The 19,242-nt window shown below is 38.2% G+C and overlaps 1 protein-coding gene across 7 annotated transcripts in view; it reads right to left on the reverse strand.

Moving 5' to 3' along the window:
- Nucleotides 1-16,726, reverse strand: part of rnf145.L (ring finger protein 145 L homeolog) — a 30,991-nt gene extending 14,265 nt beyond the window's left edge. The window contains exons 1-5 of one of the 7 annotated variants that reach the window (XM_041585093.1): nucleotides 16,508-16,726; nucleotides 15,328-15,468; nucleotides 12,133-12,322; nucleotides 7,880-8,099; nucleotides 2,628-2,842 (exon numbers count right to left, since the gene is read on the reverse strand). In XM_041585093.1, the coding sequence (XP_041441027.1) occupies nucleotides 2,628-2,811 (184 nt within the window). In that variant the 5' untranslated portion in view covers nucleotides 2,812-2,842; nucleotides 7,880-8,099; nucleotides 12,133-12,322; nucleotides 15,328-15,468; nucleotides 16,508-16,726. Of the gene's footprint in view, nucleotides 1-1,766; nucleotides 1,865-2,627; nucleotides 2,843-7,645; nucleotides 7,842-7,879; nucleotides 8,100-12,132; nucleotides 12,323-15,327; nucleotides 15,469-16,507 lie in introns of those variants that run through there. The other 6 variants (XM_018250972.2, XM_018250973.2, XM_041585094.1 and 3 more) reach the window with 6 other exon arrangements.
- Between the last annotated feature and the right edge of the window lie 2,516 nt (nucleotides 16,727-19,242).

Here is a 19,242-nt window from a genome sequence, read left to right on the forward strand (position 1 = left end):
TTACCCTAGTGTGTGTTTGAATATGATAGGGACCTTAGATTGTAAGCTCCACTGGACAGGACTGATGAAAATGTGATAGACATCTTAGATTATGATGTATAACGTCTGGTTGGGGGAATACATTGGTGCTATATACAGAGGTATACACATTATATATTATATCAAACTATACAGATAATGAATAATAATATGCAAGTATGTATATTTTTATTTGTATAGTGCTCATTGAGGACAAAGCACTGTACAGCAAAACAATAATTTGTAGTTATAAACAAGGGGTCACTGCATTAATAAGTAACAATAAGTGCATTAGAACTACAATTCACATAAATATAAAAAATAGTACAATACAGATTGTCAGTGTCAAGGTGACAAAACGATGAAGGACCGTAAACCATGGGGCTTACAGTCTAAATACATAAAGTCTAATATATAAAGGAATGTTCATAATATGACCACAAGAAATAGATATCAATTAAAAAAAAAGGCAAACATGCCTTTAATTTTCAGCTATTGATATCTAATGCAGTGCTAAAAGAATGGCACATAATGCCTGGTCTTAGATTTGGGAACTGGCAAGGTTTCAATTCCAGTACATATAGGGACAGATTTATCAAAATGTGTGTGAGTTAAGAGCTTAAACGAACAGTAACATCAAAGAATTAAATTGTTTTAAAGTAATACAAATATAATCCAGTGTTGCCCTGCACTGGTAAAACTGCTATGTTTGTCTTAGAAACACAACTATTGTTTATATACATAAGCAGCTGTGTAGTCATGGGGGCAACCATTCAAAGGAGAAAAGGCTCAAATTACACAGCAGAAAAGCTCTGTAGAACATAATGGTATCTGTTATCCACTATTTATCTTGTGCCATATAGCCTTTTTTTAATTTCAGCCATTGCTATTGAGCAGCTTGTTTATATGAACTATAGTAGTATTTCTGAAGCAAATACATCAGTTTTACCAATGCAGGGCAATATTACATGATATTTTCATTAATTTAAAACACTAATTTTGGTGTTACTGTTCCATTAATAAATAAAAATTCACCCACGTACTATTCATTCCTACAGGATTTTTAGAATTGCATTTATCAATGGGTAAAAGCAAGTGACCATTTGATAAATATGATTCTAAAAATCCTGAATGAATCAAACATGGCAAGTTTTTAGTAATAAAGCTCTAAACTCACATTTGATAAATCTGCCCCACAGAGTCAGTACATGGTACACACCTCATGTCAGCGAGACAGGTCAGAAGGGAGCCCTAACACTGGGACAGATGTACAGCACATGGATCGGATTTTTGCAGGGATATGCAAGGACAACCATGTGCCAAGCATTAAAGGAGAAGGAAAGCTACTGAGGCAGTTTATTGCCAATAGATTATCCACAGTAATGCAAGCTAGAATTCTGTATTTATTCTGTAGAATGCTTTACCATACCTGAGTAAACAGCTCTAGAAGCTCTGTTTGTTTAGGATAGCAGCTGCCATATTGGCTTGCTGTGGCATTACTTCCTGAGTCTTTCCCTGCTCACTCTGGGCTCAGATTACAGCAGAGAAGGGAGGGGGAGAGAGGAACAAACGGAGCATGCTCAAGCCCTAGCCCTGGAGGTTTAAACTGAAAACAGGAAGTCTGATACAGAAGCCCATGTGTACACAATAAAGGAAAGAAATGTGGTGTTTCTTTTGACAGGACTCGGAGCAGCATTACTTTGAGGGTTTACTGCTACATTTATATAGATCTTTCTGATAAAACTTACTTAATTTTTGCCTTTCTTCTCCTTTAAGGTAGCCATAGACGCACAGATAATATCATACGAAAAATTTTGTACCGTTTCATGTTAGGCAGTCTTGCCTTCTGATGTCAGGAAACAAGAAATTAACTTAAAAATGTAAGCTGGAGACTTTCCCAAGTAAAGAATTTGCACACACTCAAGCTCTGCAGCAAAAATAGCAACAGGATAAAAGTAAAGTATTAAGCTAATTCAGGGAAAGAATGGATACATAAAACGCACAAATAACCTAATCTCTCTTCACACTTAGTGACGTCAACTTTATTTAGTGACAAAAGAAAATGTATTGATGTTGAAACTTACAGTAGGTGGGGGGGTACATTATTCCTTATAATACATGAGTGAGCGTTCCCTGCATCAGTCTACAGCTTTTATACTCTAATAGAACCACTCAGTGACTTCAAATATCCTAACATTTTACAGTAGGAGGTATATTATCCCTTATAATACAATGGTGATACTCAGAGTTCCCTATAGAACTCAGCCTCAATATATCAATATAATCAATATATTAAGGACATTGAAACATTTTAATGCCTTAAGCTACTAAAAATGCCTTCCCCTTTAAATAAAACAGGTATTGTTTGTCCATATATTGCAATATATTTAAACAGGCCAAACTATGTCAAAGTCATCCTCGATATGGCCAGTCCAGGCTCTCTAGAATGGGGTCACCCACAGTTCAGAAATCAGTTGTTAGTGTTTGCCATAGTCAGTGTGATTCCCATTGAGTATAAACGACAGTAAAGTTTCACTTCCCTTTCTCCAGATTGGTTACTTAGAGCCAATCAGCAAGTTACTTTGGGGTCAGAACACAGAATAACTCACCCACATAATGCATGTTGAGTGCCAGGTACTTGTATTGGAACAGTGGGCTGTTATTGAGGCTGCTTCTTTGGATTTGCTGGAAGAAAGAGCTGACATCCCATCTGTATAGCACATCTAGCAGCATGATGCTTGGGACCCGAAGGGCCACATTTAACATGGCCTCCAATTTCTCCTTTGCCCCCATGCCGTGGTTGTTTCCGTACAATCACTTCAGACTGAAAAAGAACATCAGAAAGTTTATGCACAACCGGCGAATGTGCATTTTTCTTAGAGACCCTGAACAGCCCAGTGAGCACATCTATATGCAGTACATGGAGAGAGATTAGGAAACCACAAGATTAAATTTGATGTTATACATTCTAGACATTGTACATCTAGAGTTTAACAAGAAATCCTTAAAGGGGAGGTTTACCTTTAAGTATGTAATAGTAATTCTAAGCAACTTTTCAACTTTTATTAAAAATAAATTGAATGTGCCTTCTTCTTGTGAATCTGTCCTGCTTTCAAATGGGGGTCACTGACCCCATCTAAAAAACAAATGCTCTGTGAGACTACAACTTTATTGCCATTTCTACTTTTAATTATTCCACTTTCTATTCAAGCCCTCTCCTATTCATATTCTGGTCTCCAATGCAAATCAATGCATGGTTGCTAGGGTAATTTGGAACCTAGAACCAGATTGCTGAAATAGCAAAATGGGGAGTTGCTCAATAAAAAGCCAAATAATAAAAAAACGAAACCAGTTGAAAATGATGTCAGATTACTCTCTACTAAAAGTGACTCCCATTTGAAAGCTGGAAACCATCAGAGGAAAAACTAAAGGAAAACTAAAACCTAGCAAGACGTAGTGTACAAAAGTTATACAAGATTGGACCTCTGAGACAGCCCTTTAGCAGGGAATATCTGTTACTCTAAGGATGCACCCATCTTCTTTTCTGCGGATTCCCAGCACATGTTTTGGGCTGCTATCCCATACCTGAGCTTAGGGACCCACTCCCAATTTACAGTACATTATAAAAATGTCCTGGTACACAGCTAATTAATAATATCATTCACAGTGCTTTTATCGTTTGAATGAAATACAATATAATCAGCCCCATGGCATCAGCCTCTATGACAGAAAAAACTCATTTTCTGTTTGATGATATCTGATGACCCTTAAGTAGCTCACTGAGCATGTGCAGAGCCACTGACACACAAAAGATGGCCTAGTAAGTTCAAAGTGTACAGCAGCTACCCATGTTGCAAGGCCTGGATCATTATGGTTACAAGGCTGCAATGAAGGCTAAATGAAAAGTTGCTTAGAATTAGCCATTCTATAACATACTAAAAGTAAACTTAAAAGGTGAACCACCACTTTAACCAGCTGCTTCTGCTACATTGTTTCAGAGTTTGGTGCCACCAGGACAGAAAACAGAAATGGACTGAGTGAGTGGCTATCACATTTACAAATAACTTTAAACAAATTAAATGAATTGTGAATTGATGTATATGGGAAAGTTAATTACAAATACAATCTCTTATTAGGCAGATTTTATTTCTAGGTTTACATCTCCTTTAAGAGCTGTTTTTTTCCCCATTAGCTTTGCCTATAGGGTAATTTAGGGTATTTTGTTGCTTTGACGTGTCAAGTCACCATGGGCAACAGAAGTCTGAATATATACACACAGTAAAAAAAAACTAGAATATTAGAGAAAAGAAAAGGAGAATTTAATTCAGGGCTCCCCCACACTATAGGCACCTTTTGCTTACAAGTCTGTAGTGTGTGCAAGCTCTCACTGATTACCTTTACCTCCTTCCTTGTAATATGAAATAATAATAATAATTTAAATCTTTTTTAAACCTAAACCAAAGTTGTTTCTTTGGTTGTCTTTGCTTCATGTCTCCATTGGTGAATATGCATCTAGATATTCAAGTCCCCCTTAGCTCATAAAAAGGTTAAATATTTAGGATAACATTGCTATATCAGCTACAGTTCAAATAACATCTAGGACAGCAAATTTGTTTCCATCTTAAATTTCCCCCTACTTGGCCTTCAGGCTGGGCTTCCAGGAATATCTAGGACAGCAAATAAGCATTCTCCCCAACGGTCACCCTACCTTACCTTCAGGCCTGTGCCTAAACCACTGCCCTGGACCTTTACGGGGGTCGTCAACTCAGTTCGGACCTCAAGGCCTCAAAGATCTTTTAGTATCCTCCAGGCAGTGAAACTCGAAGACAATTGGTCTATATTTTTTGTGGCTAGTGTTTTGAAGTTTATTTCAGGTATGGGATCTGTTATCCAGAAACCCATTATTCTGGAAGCTCCAAATTATGGAAAGTCCGTCTCCCATAGACTACATTTCATACAAATAATGCAATTTTTTTTAATGGATTTCCTTTTTCTTTGTTATAATAAAACAGTAGCTTGTACTTGATCCAAACAAAGATATAATTAATGCTTACTGGAAGCAAAACCAGCCTATTGGGTTTATTTAATCTTTACATGATTTTCTAGTAGACTTACTAGCCCTATGAGCTAAAACCTCATTAACATTCCAGAAAACACTCAAAATCAATTAAATAAAAAAAAAAATAAAAAAAAAACAAATTCCAGAGAAACCCACGTAGCCTGTTCAATGAAACAAGCCCCACAAGGACAGACATTCTTGCTTCCACCTCTGTAGAAGTTCTCTCTCTACTATCTATGCTGACTTTAGTCGGACTCTATGAAGTTCACCATTGAGCCATTGTTCGAACCAAACAAAGTACAATTTAGAATCTCTGTGGTCGATACAATAAGAAATTATATATGACTTATTATAGGAATAAGCAGTGGGGATATGGCGGAAGAAAGGTCTTCTGCTGGCAGCCCCAGTCTCTTATATGAACAAGAACGATGATGGTAAAAGTGCTTCTATTGCTGAATAAAGTGGAATCATGGATGCATTACATATACTCCTTTTTCTAGATGACAATCTGAAAATGATAGCTGTGGCACAGATAGCATCTACATCGTGGTTTAACCTGATCGTTCCTATTTGGTTTAAAATAAATTATTCACGGTTATAATCATATTTGTCATAACAATATACAAGTATGGGAGCGGTTATAAAGAAGGCTTGGGACCTGGGGTTTTCCTGATAATGGATCTTTCTATAATTTGGATCTTCATTCCTTAAGTCTATTAGAAAACCATGTAAACATTAAATAAACCAAACAGGCTTGTTTTGCTCCCAATAAGGATTCATTATATCTTAGTTTGGATGAATCACAAGGGACTGTTTTATTATTAAAGAGAAAAAGGAAATCATTTTTAAAGATTTGAATTATTTGATTATAATGGAGTCTACGGGAGCCTTACCTTAATTCGGAACTTTCTTGATAACGGTTTCCGGATAACGGACCCCATACCTGTAGCACATTATTTAAAGAGCCACTTTAAAAACGGCATGGGGGCCTTTTTTGGATCCCAGAGGAAAGGTTAAGAGTACTTGTTTAACATGTGATTGACCTTTTGCCAGGGGGACTTCCAAATGAAACCAGATACACCTAGTTCCTAGTCTACGCAATGTAAACCAATCCCATATTCTTCATAAAATCAAATAAAGAGACTCTGTGGTTTTAACGACAAAGTTCCACAATGGATTGTCCAAGCCTTGGGATACAACAGCTCTCTGACAATGAAGATAATCACTTCAGAAGTTGCACCCTTTAGGGTAAGGGCACACGCTAAGATTCGGGGAGATTTAGTCGCCCAGTAACAAATCGCCTCTTCTTCGGGCGACTTATCTTCCCTAAAAGCCTTCCCCCGGCTAGAATCACAGGATGGCACTCTGAGCGCTTCGTTTTCCGAGGTAGGCTGAAGCTTCCTCGTGAAACCTATCGGGAAAGCTTTTCGGGGAGCTTAGTCGCCCTAAGAAGAGGTGATTTGTCGCTGGACGACCAAATCTCCCTGAATCTTAGCGTGTACACTTACCCTAAACCAAACATACTCCTGGAGTCCTGGCCCTGGGACACTGTACCTGTAAGATTGCAAATTACATAAACAATGTTTTTATTACTGTACATCATCCCTGGGCTGATATTTTAATTACCTACAAGTAATTATAAAGATTATACATCAATCACTGCAGTCCCTGCTCCAGTGAAGCTTACATTTTAAACTTAAGGTTTATGTCACAAACTAGGGTCAATTTAATCAAAAATTCCCCAATATCATTCAAAGCAAGTTCAATATATACATTCATTCATTCAACATTTTCAATAATTTTAAAGTTTATGTAAACGTAATTGTGTTTGCAAATATTGTCTGCATCTGTTTATATTCACTGCACAGGCGGTCCTGACTCCAGAAACAATGTAGCAGCTACAGTGTAGCAAAATGCATACAAGGTTAACCAACTTAGATTGTAAACTCTACGGGGAAAGGCCTTCAACGTCAAATGAACTCTGGCTCATTTGCATTTATCTGTCTACCATTAAAGAGGTGGTTTACCTTTAAGTTAACTTTTTGTATGTTATAGAATGGCTATTTCTAAGCAAAATTTTAATTATTTTTCATTAACTTTTTAAGGTTTGTTTAATGATTTGTCCTACTTTATTTTACTCATTTCTATTCAAGCACACTCCTATTCAACTCAAGGCATTGTTGCTAGGGTAAAATTGCAAACTGAAGAGCTGCTGAATAAAAAGATAAATAACTAAAAAAAACACAAATAAAAAATGAAAAGCAAATGCAAATTGTTTCAGAATTATTGATCACTACATCATACTAAAACTTAATTTAAAAGAGAACAACCTCTTTAAAAAAAAAAAAAAGCTGGCTGTAACGAGGGTGTTGGTAGTTAAAGTCCAGTAACAGCCAAAGTGCCACATGGTTGCCATACCTGGAAGCGACTAGGATTAGGAATTGTAGTTAAAACACGCTAAAAGACCATACGCTACTACCAGCTACTTCATGCAATTTAAAACAAATGGACCCTGCCTGCACTGCTAGAGTAGAATCCATAGCCCCGTGGGAACGGCGACCCCATTACCTGCCTGCAAAACTCTTCAATGCTGCCCAAGCTCCATGCCCGGGCCTGCGCCCCTTCGACTGACAAATTATCTCTTCCCTCTCTATATGCGGTTCTTAGGCCGCTGTCACGGATTTCCGGCCCACTCAAACCCAACAAGCCGTTCGCGCAGTCCACAGCCCGCAACCCGCCCACAATAACAAACAGAGACGCGAACGCGCATGCGCAAGACAGCCCAACTTGACCGATAGTTACCCAGTGAAGGACTTCCAAACATGCGCAGAGAGGCACAGCCGCTAATTCCGCCTTCTTACTCAAAGTGCTGTAGCCTGAATTCCTGGGCACGTAGAGTGCGACGACGGAGCATGCGTGTGACGTTAACATTTATTTAAAGGGAAACTAGCCAGACAGATTTGCTATGGTTTTGAAAACAAAAAAAAATAGCTCTTTGTAGCGAGTAGAACAAAACATGCGCCTGAAAAAGATGAATAAATAAATATTTAAAAGACGGTAAATATATTAAATATGATGATCATCCCAGACCCAGAAACTTATACTGTAAATTTGTAGAGTGGGACAGCTATCTAATCTACCAACTACAGTGGGGTCGTAGCATAGAAACACACAAAAAGTCTACAGCACTCTTGGGTAACATACAATGCTCACCAGTGAAGCACATCCAGAGTCCATTACTATGTAATTCTGGGTAAGAACCATGGATATTTTTGTGTGTTTTTATCCCAGGCACTTTGCACTATATTAAATACATAAACTCATGTTAAATGGGGAGGGATGGGTAATTAAATGATCAGCTTTTATTATAAGGGGAATTTATAATAAAAATGTTTTCATTTTTTATTAATACATGCTAGGGTTGGCACCTTTTCTGCAAAAAAATATCGGCCTTCCTATATATTTTTCTTTTTTCCCTATTAATAACATTGGGATCAGCAATCATTTTTACCGGCCAGGCCGGTAAAATACTGGCCAGGTGGCAACCCTAGTTGCCACCTTTTCTTAAAAAAATACCGGCCTTCCTATATATTTATCTTTTTTCCCTATTATTAACATTGGGATCAACCATCATTTTTACCTGCCAGGCCGGTAAAATACTGGCCAGTTGACAAAACCCTAATACATTCGTATACATTAATGGTTCTAAATAAAAGATGAATATACAGTTTTGCATAAAGAAAACACATCATTGTTACAGATGTGCAATAGTGGGCAATTCCATAAAGGCATTATGTATTTTTGACCACACGATGAGCACCTTTTAAAGAGGTGGTTCAACGTTTAGGGTCCGTATGGTAAAATCTTAAAAAAGTTTTTCAGGATTAATTATACCCCGATGCTGCAAAAAGCCTTCATCCGAAAATTTGCCATCTCAGACCTGTCGAGGTCTTGGATAAGTCAATGGGAGAGGCACCTATCCCAAATTAAAGTTATTGGGGTCTTCGGTGGGTATAGCCCAAAAATACAACTTTTTCTGGGTTTTCGGGGGAAAAAATCAAAAAAATCAAGCGTTTCAGAAAAAAAGCCTGAAAAATGTAAGCTATTCAGGTTTTCGCTCGATTTTATGGAGTTTGTCCACGATCCGATTCATTCGGGTTATTTTATTAATAAATAAGATCAATTCGAGCATGGGAATATTTTTTTTTTAATAAAATATGAGATAAATTTGAATTTTAGTAAATAACCCCCTTAGTATGTTATAGAATGACCAATTCTAAGCAACTTTTCTTTTTTTTTTTATAGTTTATGAAAATATTCTGTAAGGCTAAAAAGTTATTATTATTGCTACTTTTTATTACTCATCTTTCTATTCAGGCCCTCTCCTATTTATATTCTAGTCTCTTATATAAATCAATGCATGGTTGCTAGGGTAATTTAAACCCTAGCAACCAGATTGCTAAAATTAAAAACTGGAGAGCTGCTGAATAAAAAGCCAAATAACTCAAAAACCACAAATAATAAAACATGAAAACTAATTGCAAATTGTCTCGGAATATCACTCTCTGCGTAATTAAAAGTTAATTCAATTGTGAACAACCCCTTTGTCATGCTCACAGCAACCTCTGTATGAGTATAAAACTGGTGAACCCTAAAACATTCTGCAGGGCATTTTAGTCTTTTGCCTTCCTATTCAGGGGCAGTGACTGATGTGAATGATGAGCGATCTCTGGAAAGAGCTGCATAACATATCAACTCTATATAAATGAAAGATAATAAATACATACAAGGTTATTTGCAAAGCATAACGTAGCATACAAATGCAATAAAAAAAAAAAAAGAAGCAGCAACTGGTTATTTTTTTTGCACCTTGCACACTGCATTAGGCCCTGGCTTCCCTCATGAATTTACAGCACTTGCATCCCAGCCAAGGAATAATAAATCATTCCTATATTTTAATTCTCAAGTCAGCATTGTTTGCCAAGGTCAGTGTTCCCTCCCTAAGTTGAAAATAAAATAACTGGGAACTACTTCTAATTCTTGGTAAAGCTAGTGTCTACCATTGTAAGACAGGTTTTAAAGGGGTTGCTCACCTTAAAATTTACTGCAAGTCATAGTCATAGTAAGTTAGGTTGAAAAAAGATACACGTCCATCAAGTTCAACCTTTTCACTTTTTTTAAAATGCCAGTTGATCCAGAGGAATGCAAAAAAAACCCATCTGAAGTCTCTCCAATTTGCCTCAGAGGGGGAAAAAAATCCTTCCTGACTCTAAAATGGCAATCGGACTAGTCCCTGGATCACCTTGTACCATGAGCTATCTTCCATAACCCTGTATTTCCTCACTTGCTAAAAAGCCATCCAACCCCTTCTTAAAGCTATCTAATGTATCAGTCAGTACAACTGATTCAGGGAGAAAATTCCAAATCTTAGCTCTCGCTGTAAAACACCCCTTTTCTTCTAATCGGAATGGGTGACCTTGTGTCAGCTGGAAAGATCTACTGGTAAATAAAGCATTAGAGAGATTATTATATGACCCCCTTATATATTTATACATAGTTATCGTGAACATCCCCAATTTGATTAATTTTTAGTATGATGTAGAGAGTGATATTCTGAGACACATTGCAATTGGTTTTTATTTTTTATTATCTGTGGTTTTTTGAGCTGTTTAACATTTTATTCAGTAGCTCTCCAATTTGCATTTTAAGTAATTTGGTTGCTAGGGTCCAATTTACCCTAGCAATGATGCATTGCTTTAGAAAGATCAGTCATAAAAAGTAGCAATAACAATGAATTGGTAGGCTTACAGAGCACTATTGACCCCCATCTGAAGACTGGAAAGAGTCAGAAGAAGAAAGCAAATAATTAAAAACTAAATAAAATAAATAATGAAGACCAATTGAAAAGTTGCTTAGACTTGGACATTTTAATAATAATTTGGTCCCTAGCAACCAGATTGCTGAAATTGCAAACTGAAGAGCTGCTGAACAAACAGCTAAATAATTCAAAAACCACAAATAAAAAAATTACAATTGCAAATTGTCTCAGAATATCCCTCTCTACTAAAAGTTAATTTAAAAGTGAACAAATCCTTTAAAGCTCAATCACCCATTTAACTGATTTCAGTGTGCTTAAAAAACTTACTAGAATCACTTTTATGTCCTTATGTATGCTATTGAATTACACTTACCATTAATATTACACTTAATGGTAAAAGGGTATGTCATCCTTCATTTGGACATAGAGTTTATTAGTAAATTTAATGCTCTTGTACCATTCAATACTCACAATTGCTTGTATACCTATAACCAATGCCAAAAGGAAACACATACACACACTGTATAGAATCATATGGTAATGCACACCATTTTGCCTTACTTATTAATAATAAAGTAAGAATTTTGGCCACCAGCTCACTATAGTACTTACTGCACACAAGACCAAAACATAGAGGAAACATTGCACAGGAGTCTATTTATGTGTATGAGCTCACCTCAAAGCTACCAGAACTGAAAGGCTTCAATTCACACTGGGACAGATTACATATCTGTGTGGAATTGTATTTAAGGAAAGCAGAACCATTTGTCCAGAATCTAATAGATAAGGAAACTCACCAGAAACTGTACAATTTCAGTGTCTGCTATTGTTTTCAGGAGAACGTTATGTGGTATGAAATGATGCACTAATCTGCACATACAGCACAGCATGTAATTGTTTGAGCAGAAAACACATACCTGCATACATGCATATACCTTAACTTGCTTTAATTTTACAGCACCTGATTTCGTGCATGATCAGTTTTTTTTTCACTGAAACCTGAATCCTCCATAAAAGATTTGGCCAAATAAAAAACTTAATTTAAACTTAATTTACATATACATATTTTAGCAAAATTCATATCTGTAAACACGTCATGAAAGCATATGCATGTGTAAACTGATGTGTCTCTGCGTAGGATTGTCTGGGAGTCATCTTTGTCTCCACCCAAAAAAACTAAAAAAATAATATGACTTCAAATACTCTGTTTTACATACTGAACTAAACTAGTAATGACCTATGGCTTCAAAGGTGTCCACAGGAGCCTTTGGATTCAGTTAAGACATCTTTTGAATGTCAGTGGCACTTGACACTGCAAATACCCAGTCCTGGATTTGGTGCTTCCGTCCGGTGTCCTTAGTAAGAACAGAACAAAAACTAGTTGTCTTCAAGCAGTATTCAGTTATTCAAATTCTTGCTTTTCTCATCTGGAAATATATACAAAAAGAGAAGGTCACACCTTATGCAAATGCAAAGACTGCAATGAAAAGAAGAAAAGGACATTTAAAACCAATGGGTCAAAGCAGGGCCGGGCCAAGGTATTTTGGCACCCTAGGCAAGGGCTTCAATCAGTGCCCTCCCAACCCGGTCCTGCATTACCAATTCCCACCTTATCATACCGCCCCCTGCCCCTGTACCTGTGACAGCAGCCATCATGTTGCCCCATGTATCTGTGCCAGCACCTATCATATTGCCCCCATTTGTACCTGTGCCAATGGCAGTCAATCTCTCAGATTGCCCCCAATCTGTACCTGTGCCAGTATAAGACAAAACATCCATCATATTGTTAACCCAAAAATCCATCATATTGTTAACCCAAAAATCCATCATATTGCCCCTAATTTGTACCTGTGTCAACAAGAGCCAAAATCCATCATATTGTTCCAAACCTCTGTGTACCTGTGCCAGCAGCAGCCAATCCCTCATATTGCCCCCAATCTGTACCTGTGCCAGCAGCAGCCAAAAAATCCACAATATTGCCCCCAAATATCTACTTGTGCCAGCAGGAGCCAAACATCTATCATATTGCCCCTAATCATCTGTTTACCTGTGCAAGCAGTAGCCAAGATATTGCCCACAAATATGTACCTGTGCAGCTGCCAAGAGAGAGGTGGGGAGTGCTTATGCCTACAGTAAGAATCACAGGCAAGAAGGGGATGGAAAAAGTGGTTTATAAAATTGAAAAACTATTAAAGGCCAAGCAAACCAGGGTTTAAAATAAATTCTCTTTAAAAGTGCGCCCCCACATGATTGCGCCTTAGGCGGACGCCTACTCTGCCTACCCCTAGTTCCGGCCCTGGGTCAAAGCAGACAGAAAAGGAACCATGAGTACTGAAAAAATCTTGCAAAGCAGGATTCAAGTTGTCACAGCAGAGGGGTTAATTACTTAACATAGTAAGTTCAAATGTAACCAGGTACTGCCCTTATTGGCATAGAAAGAGGAGGGTTGAAAGTTCTGATCCAGTAAACATGGTAGCATGTTTGAGATATGCGGGTATGGGATCTGTTAAGTTTTTGGGATCTGATAAGTCTACTAAAAAATCATTTATACATTAAATAAAACCAAAAGGCTGGCTTTGCTTCTTATAAGGGTTAATTATATCTCAATATATATCTCAGTAAATTATATCAAATACAAGCTACTGTTTTATTATTACAGAGAGAAAAATAAATAATTTTTAACATTTTTAATTATTTGTATTAAATGAATGCTATGGGAGACAGCCTTCCCGTAATTTGGAGCTTTCTGAATACTGTTCTGGATAATGGATCCCACACCTCTACTGTGAAGTCAAGCGTACATTATTCAGCAACTACATTGATAAAGATACATAGAAAAAACAGCATGGAACCAATAAATGAATGCTTGCTAAATAATGGTACTGATCCTTGTTCATAAAATTCATTTGGAACGGCAAATGGGCTAGGATCCAATACAGACAACTAATATTACCAATAGACATAGGAGGGCTAGCTATTCCAGATGCCTGGTTATATTACATTTCAATTCAGCTAACACGTATAAAACAATGGGCAGAAGAGGAAAGGAAGAAAGAGTGGGTAGTTCTAGTGGGCGGGACACCATTGTTAAATTTTCTTTGGTGTGATCCCAAATGTTTATCGGAAAGGGTGAAGGCTCACCCACTAATAGCTCCCACACTTAAGATATGGTATAGCAACAGAATAAAGATGAATCTGTCTAAAACTCCCTTTATTTTACAACCCTTAGGGGCAGATGTATGAAGGGTCGAATATCGAGGGTTAATTAACCCTCGATATTCGACTAGGAACCAAAATCGTTCGACTTCGAATATCGAAGTCGAACGATTTAGCGCAAATCCTGCGATCGAACGATCGAAGGATTATTCCTTCGATCGAACGATTAAATCCTTCGAATCGAACGATTCGAAGGATTTTAATCCAACGATCGAAGGAATATCCTTTGATCAAAAAATCTCAGGCAAGCCTATGGGGACCTTCCCCATAGGCTAGCATTGACTTCGGTAGCTTTTAGCTGCCGAAGTAGGGGGTCAAAGTTTTTCTTAAAGAGACAGTACTTCGACTATCCAATGGTCGAATAGTCGAACGATTTTTAGTTCGAATCGTTCAATTCGTAGTCGTAGTCGAAGGAGCCCATTCGATGGTCGAAGTAGCCCAAAAAACACTTCGAAATTCGAAGTTTTTTTAATTCGAATCCTTCACTCGAGCTTCATGAATCGGCCCCCTAGTGTTTAACAGTTCATTCATACCCAGTTTAGAGCATGGAGCCTTCAAGGAATGGCAAATACTAGAGGGGAGACCTACAAGAATCAGTGATTTTCTGGAAAACAATAAAATAATATCATTAAAAGAAATTCAAAAGAAATGGGGAATCCATGCTAGAGATACATGGAACTACTGTCAAGTGCAACACTATATCTATAAATTTAAAGAGAAAGAATGGGATAGAGAACTGACCAATTGGGAAAAATTATTGGAAAGCAAAGAGATCCTTAATAAAGCAATCTCCAAAATATATAAACTTTTACTATCAAATATTTCTCTGGTGAAAGACACAGCACGCAGGGAGTGGGAAAAGGAATTAAACATCAAGATCTCCCCCGTAATGTGGAATAAGATCCAGTTACTAGCTCATAAATCATCTAGTAAGAGTGAGGGAAATTAATTTTAAAATAGTTACTAGATGGCATCTTACACTAGCTAAGTTGAATAGAATGTATCCTGAATTTACAGACTTATGTTGGAGATGTGGTATGGAAGGGGGGACACATGCTGATATATGGTGTAAGTGTAAGGATTTGCATGTTTATTGGGGTAATATTTTGAAAGTAATAAAAGAAGTAACGAACATTAATATGGTGGCGGAAGATGTTCCTTTGATCCTGTTAAGCCTAGATATGGATAAAAATGGTTTATTAAGGGACCCACTTACCTTGCATTTGCTGGACGCGGCCAGGTCAGTAATCCCAAGACATTGGAAGGAGTCGGCTCCTCCCAGTTACATGGAGTGGCAGCATGTTGTAGGGCAGTGCTGTCCAACTTCTATGGTACCGAGGGCCGGAATCTTTCTAATCTACATGGTGGAGGGCCGATAACGGAAGCCAGTGTTAGTCACTCCCTGTTTTTAGACCACACCCACTTTAAACCACACCCATGTTACCGCAAGACCATGTCCACATTTATAGTACACCAAAAAACCAAATGGTTGGTGCTCACTGCAGGGATCAGGGCTAAGCAACTAGGGGTAGGCAGAATAGGCAGCTGTCTAGGGCGCCACTATTGAGGGGCCCTTCATTTTTTTCAAGCATTTATTTAATAATTTGTTTCCGTAATCATGGTCACCCAGTTGGGTGGAATCCATCTCCTTCACCTTCTCCCTCTTGCCGGCAAGTAATAGCTCCTTCTGTGCATACACCCGTCAATGACGTCACTGATGCTGTTGGGTGACAGAGAGAGGCAGAGAGCTGGCGGTCTGCTTGGTGTGGCTCGCTCTTGCTGCTCTCAGCCTTGCACATATGATGGCTGCTGGAGGACTGTATGGTGGATGGCTGCTGAGCTTGCTGGTACAGGTATAGGGAGCAGTTATATAAATGAAAAAGTGTTGTACATTTTCTTGCTCTCTTTATTTAAAAACCATCATCGTAAGGAGGTAAATGGTAATGCAGGACAGGGTCACTGAGTGAAGCTCTTGCCTAGGGTGCCAAACTATCTTGTGCCTGCCCTGGCAAGGATGTCACTCATATGTGAAAAAAGCTAAGTCATATTAAGTCATACTGTGCTGTATTGCATCAGCTATGCGTGATGTTGTCTACTGTTCTGTCCTGCTCACTGTCTGAAGTAAGATTGACAGGCAGATAATCTTTCTTCAAAGCACCACACTGTGTAAGTTGTTAACTTGTTTAATGGGTATTTAAAGATGAAAGGGTAAAACTGAAATACATACAAATAAAGAGGTATAAGTGGCTGGACTGGTGAAACGATATACATACAGTACACATGCATATACAGTACATTACACAGGTGTAATAAATCTGCTACCAAACAGAAACAAACCTCTCTATCTAAGATGCAAAAGCTGAGTATATTAAACAAATAGAACTGTATACACTCACCAACAATGCTGCATAGGGCCTGTTTAGCATGGAGAAAGCTGAAAGCACATGAGATGAACTGCACAGGCTGGAAACACCTACTTCCTGTGACCTGGAGTTATGACATCAGAGGTCAATAACTAACTTTATTAAACAAATAACTAACACCAGGAAATATCTACAAGTGTCCAGTAGATGGAGCTGAAGGACTGCTCATACCTGTAATCAAATGAAAAGACATATACCTGTCCTAACAGTACACATACCCACAAATCCATATGCCTCCTCCTCCCCTGTGCATAATACAGTACCCCAGCATATGATTAAACACATTAGGGGCCACTTACAATAATTTTCAAATGCTAACAAACCCCCAGAACAAATACCAAAGTATGACACACACAGGGAGCATAGGGAAGGCAGAACAGAGCAGGAGACAGGAATCAGGTCTAATATGAACAACATATAGTGACACAGTGCTGATGCCCTATTAGCATTTTGAATAAGGTGTGAACAGGTGAACAATGTGGGCAGTTTCAGTCTCGGTCTCAGGTAGAACAGTACAGGCCTTTAGGGGAGTGAACAATAGAGGTGTCACAAGTGTAAACAATACAGGGGGATCATAGGTGTGAACAATACAGGGGATTCGTCTGAATTTGAGGTTTATACAATGCAGGGGCCAGTTAATCTCTGTAGTGATACCTATTAAATGTTACATATGGTAAACAGACACAGCAGGCAGATTTTGATGTGGAGGGGGGGGGGGGTCGGCCCGCGGACCGCTAGTTGGAGTCGGACAGCCCTGTTGTAGAGGATACTAGGAAGATGGAAGAAATAACAAATATTATTCATAATAAGAGTATTAAATACTGGGAAATTTGGGAACCATGGGTTAGGTTTCTAAACAAATCGGTATAAATGGGAGGATAGGCCGAAAGAGGACCAAATGGAGGATCTTTCTGTGTAAAAATGGTTAAATAAAAAATAAAAAATAATGGTTCTGAAATAAGTCTTCATACAAGCATAAAAAATGGTCCTAAAAGTGGGAGTGTTCATTAATGCTGTGCAAATTTGCAAGAAGAGAAAAGTACTAGTGATATGGTTGCGGAGGGAGCTAAGGGTTAAAATCACCAATTTTTACATGCTGTAGCTAATTGATGCAGAAAACGTGTTGAAGACTGCAGTTGTTTCCAAGCAACCATGAATCATGCATTTGAGTTAATTTTTGAAAGCTTAAAGGGGTTGTACACCGTCCAAGCACTTCAATTGCTTTCCATTTTTTATCCTTTTCCAAAAATCTAAGTTTAACTTTTAATGTCCCTGTCTCTGGTGTTTCAGTCTGGCAGCTCAGTAATTCAGGCACAGATTCTAAACTGTTACAATTTGCTACATTAGTTGATACATTTTTCAGCAGCATCTCTGGAGTATTAACAACTAATGTTTTCAATTCTAACAGCTGCATTTAATGAAACTTCAGGATTCTGCTTAGCAGGGACAAAGATAAGAAATTTATCAACAGGCATGTCCAAACTCAGGCCCGCAGGCCAATTGTTGGCCATTTTCAATCTTAGACTGGCCCGTAGCCTTAAACAAGGATTCGCCCATTCATGGCGCCCATTCATGGGCAGACCCAGATAAAAATTGGCACGCAACTGGCTGGCACGAGCGAGGAGTTGGTCTATGAGCAGTGCCGTCTATCTTTTTGCCGCGCCGGCTGTGCGCAGTGATATCAGTTAATCAGGTAAATTCAGATCAGGCTTTGTGTGCTCTGGTTGAAGCCTTAACCTTGTGAATTTAAATCGAGTGTGGGAGCTGCTTAGCGAGTGTTGCATGTGAATTAAGTGTTAAGCAGCGTTAAAAACCTTAAGACATTGGTGTTTGCTGTGCATGCTGGGAGCAAGAAGGGAGTAAGTGCAAATAACTGACTGCTGTGTGTTCTGTGAGTTATCTGACTAAGACAAACAGTTTTTTCTTTTCTCTGTTTGGGGTAAACTCGTAGATACAGGAGTGCTTCGCCAATGAGGCAAATTGAGGCTGTCGCCTCAGGCGGCAGTGCCCCACTAGGTACCAGGGGCAGCAAAAATGCTGCTCCTGGTACTTTAAGAGCGAATTTCCGGGGGGAAAAAAAAAAAGTTAATAAGGGGTTATTTTACTGCTGGTAGCAAACAGCATGTTTTCCTCCTCTCTCCCTCTTTCTTCTAATTAAGGGGGAGGAGTTAATCAGGTAAATTTGGATCAGGCTTTGTGTGCTCTGGTTGAAACCTTAACTTTGTGAATTCAAAGCAAGTGTGGGAGCTACCAAGCGAGTGTTGCATTTGATCTAAGTGTTGCATGTGAATTAAGTGTTAAGCAGCGTTAGAAAAGATAAACAGATCCGTGGGGTACCACTACCTGGTGGAGGTGGTCTCGAAGCAAAAGCATCCGCGTATGTGGATGATGTAGTTTTTTTCTGCAAAGATACCCTGTCATTACAAAAAGTTTTAAAACAAATCCAGTTTTATTCTTGTGCTTCAGGTTTTAAGGTTAACTTAAATAAGAGTGTAATTTTAAACCTTGGAAATATGGATTTAAGGGACATCCCTATGCCAGTATCAGAAAAAATTGAAATTTTAGGTATTGTCTTTAATGATTTTAATAACGGTGTTGAAAGTTGGGATTTGGTGGCAAAAAAGATAAATCAGAAAATATGTATGTGGGGTTTGAGAAAATTATCAATGGAAGGAAAAATTTTGGTTATAAAAATGGTTATTTTACCT

Source organism: Xenopus laevis, chromosome 3L, assembly GCF_017654675.1.
Source record: "Xenopus laevis strain J_2021 chromosome 3L, Xenopus_laevis_v10.1, whole genome shotgun sequence".
Classification (NCBI taxonomy): Eukaryota; Metazoa; Chordata; class Amphibia; order Anura; family Pipidae; genus Xenopus; species Xenopus laevis.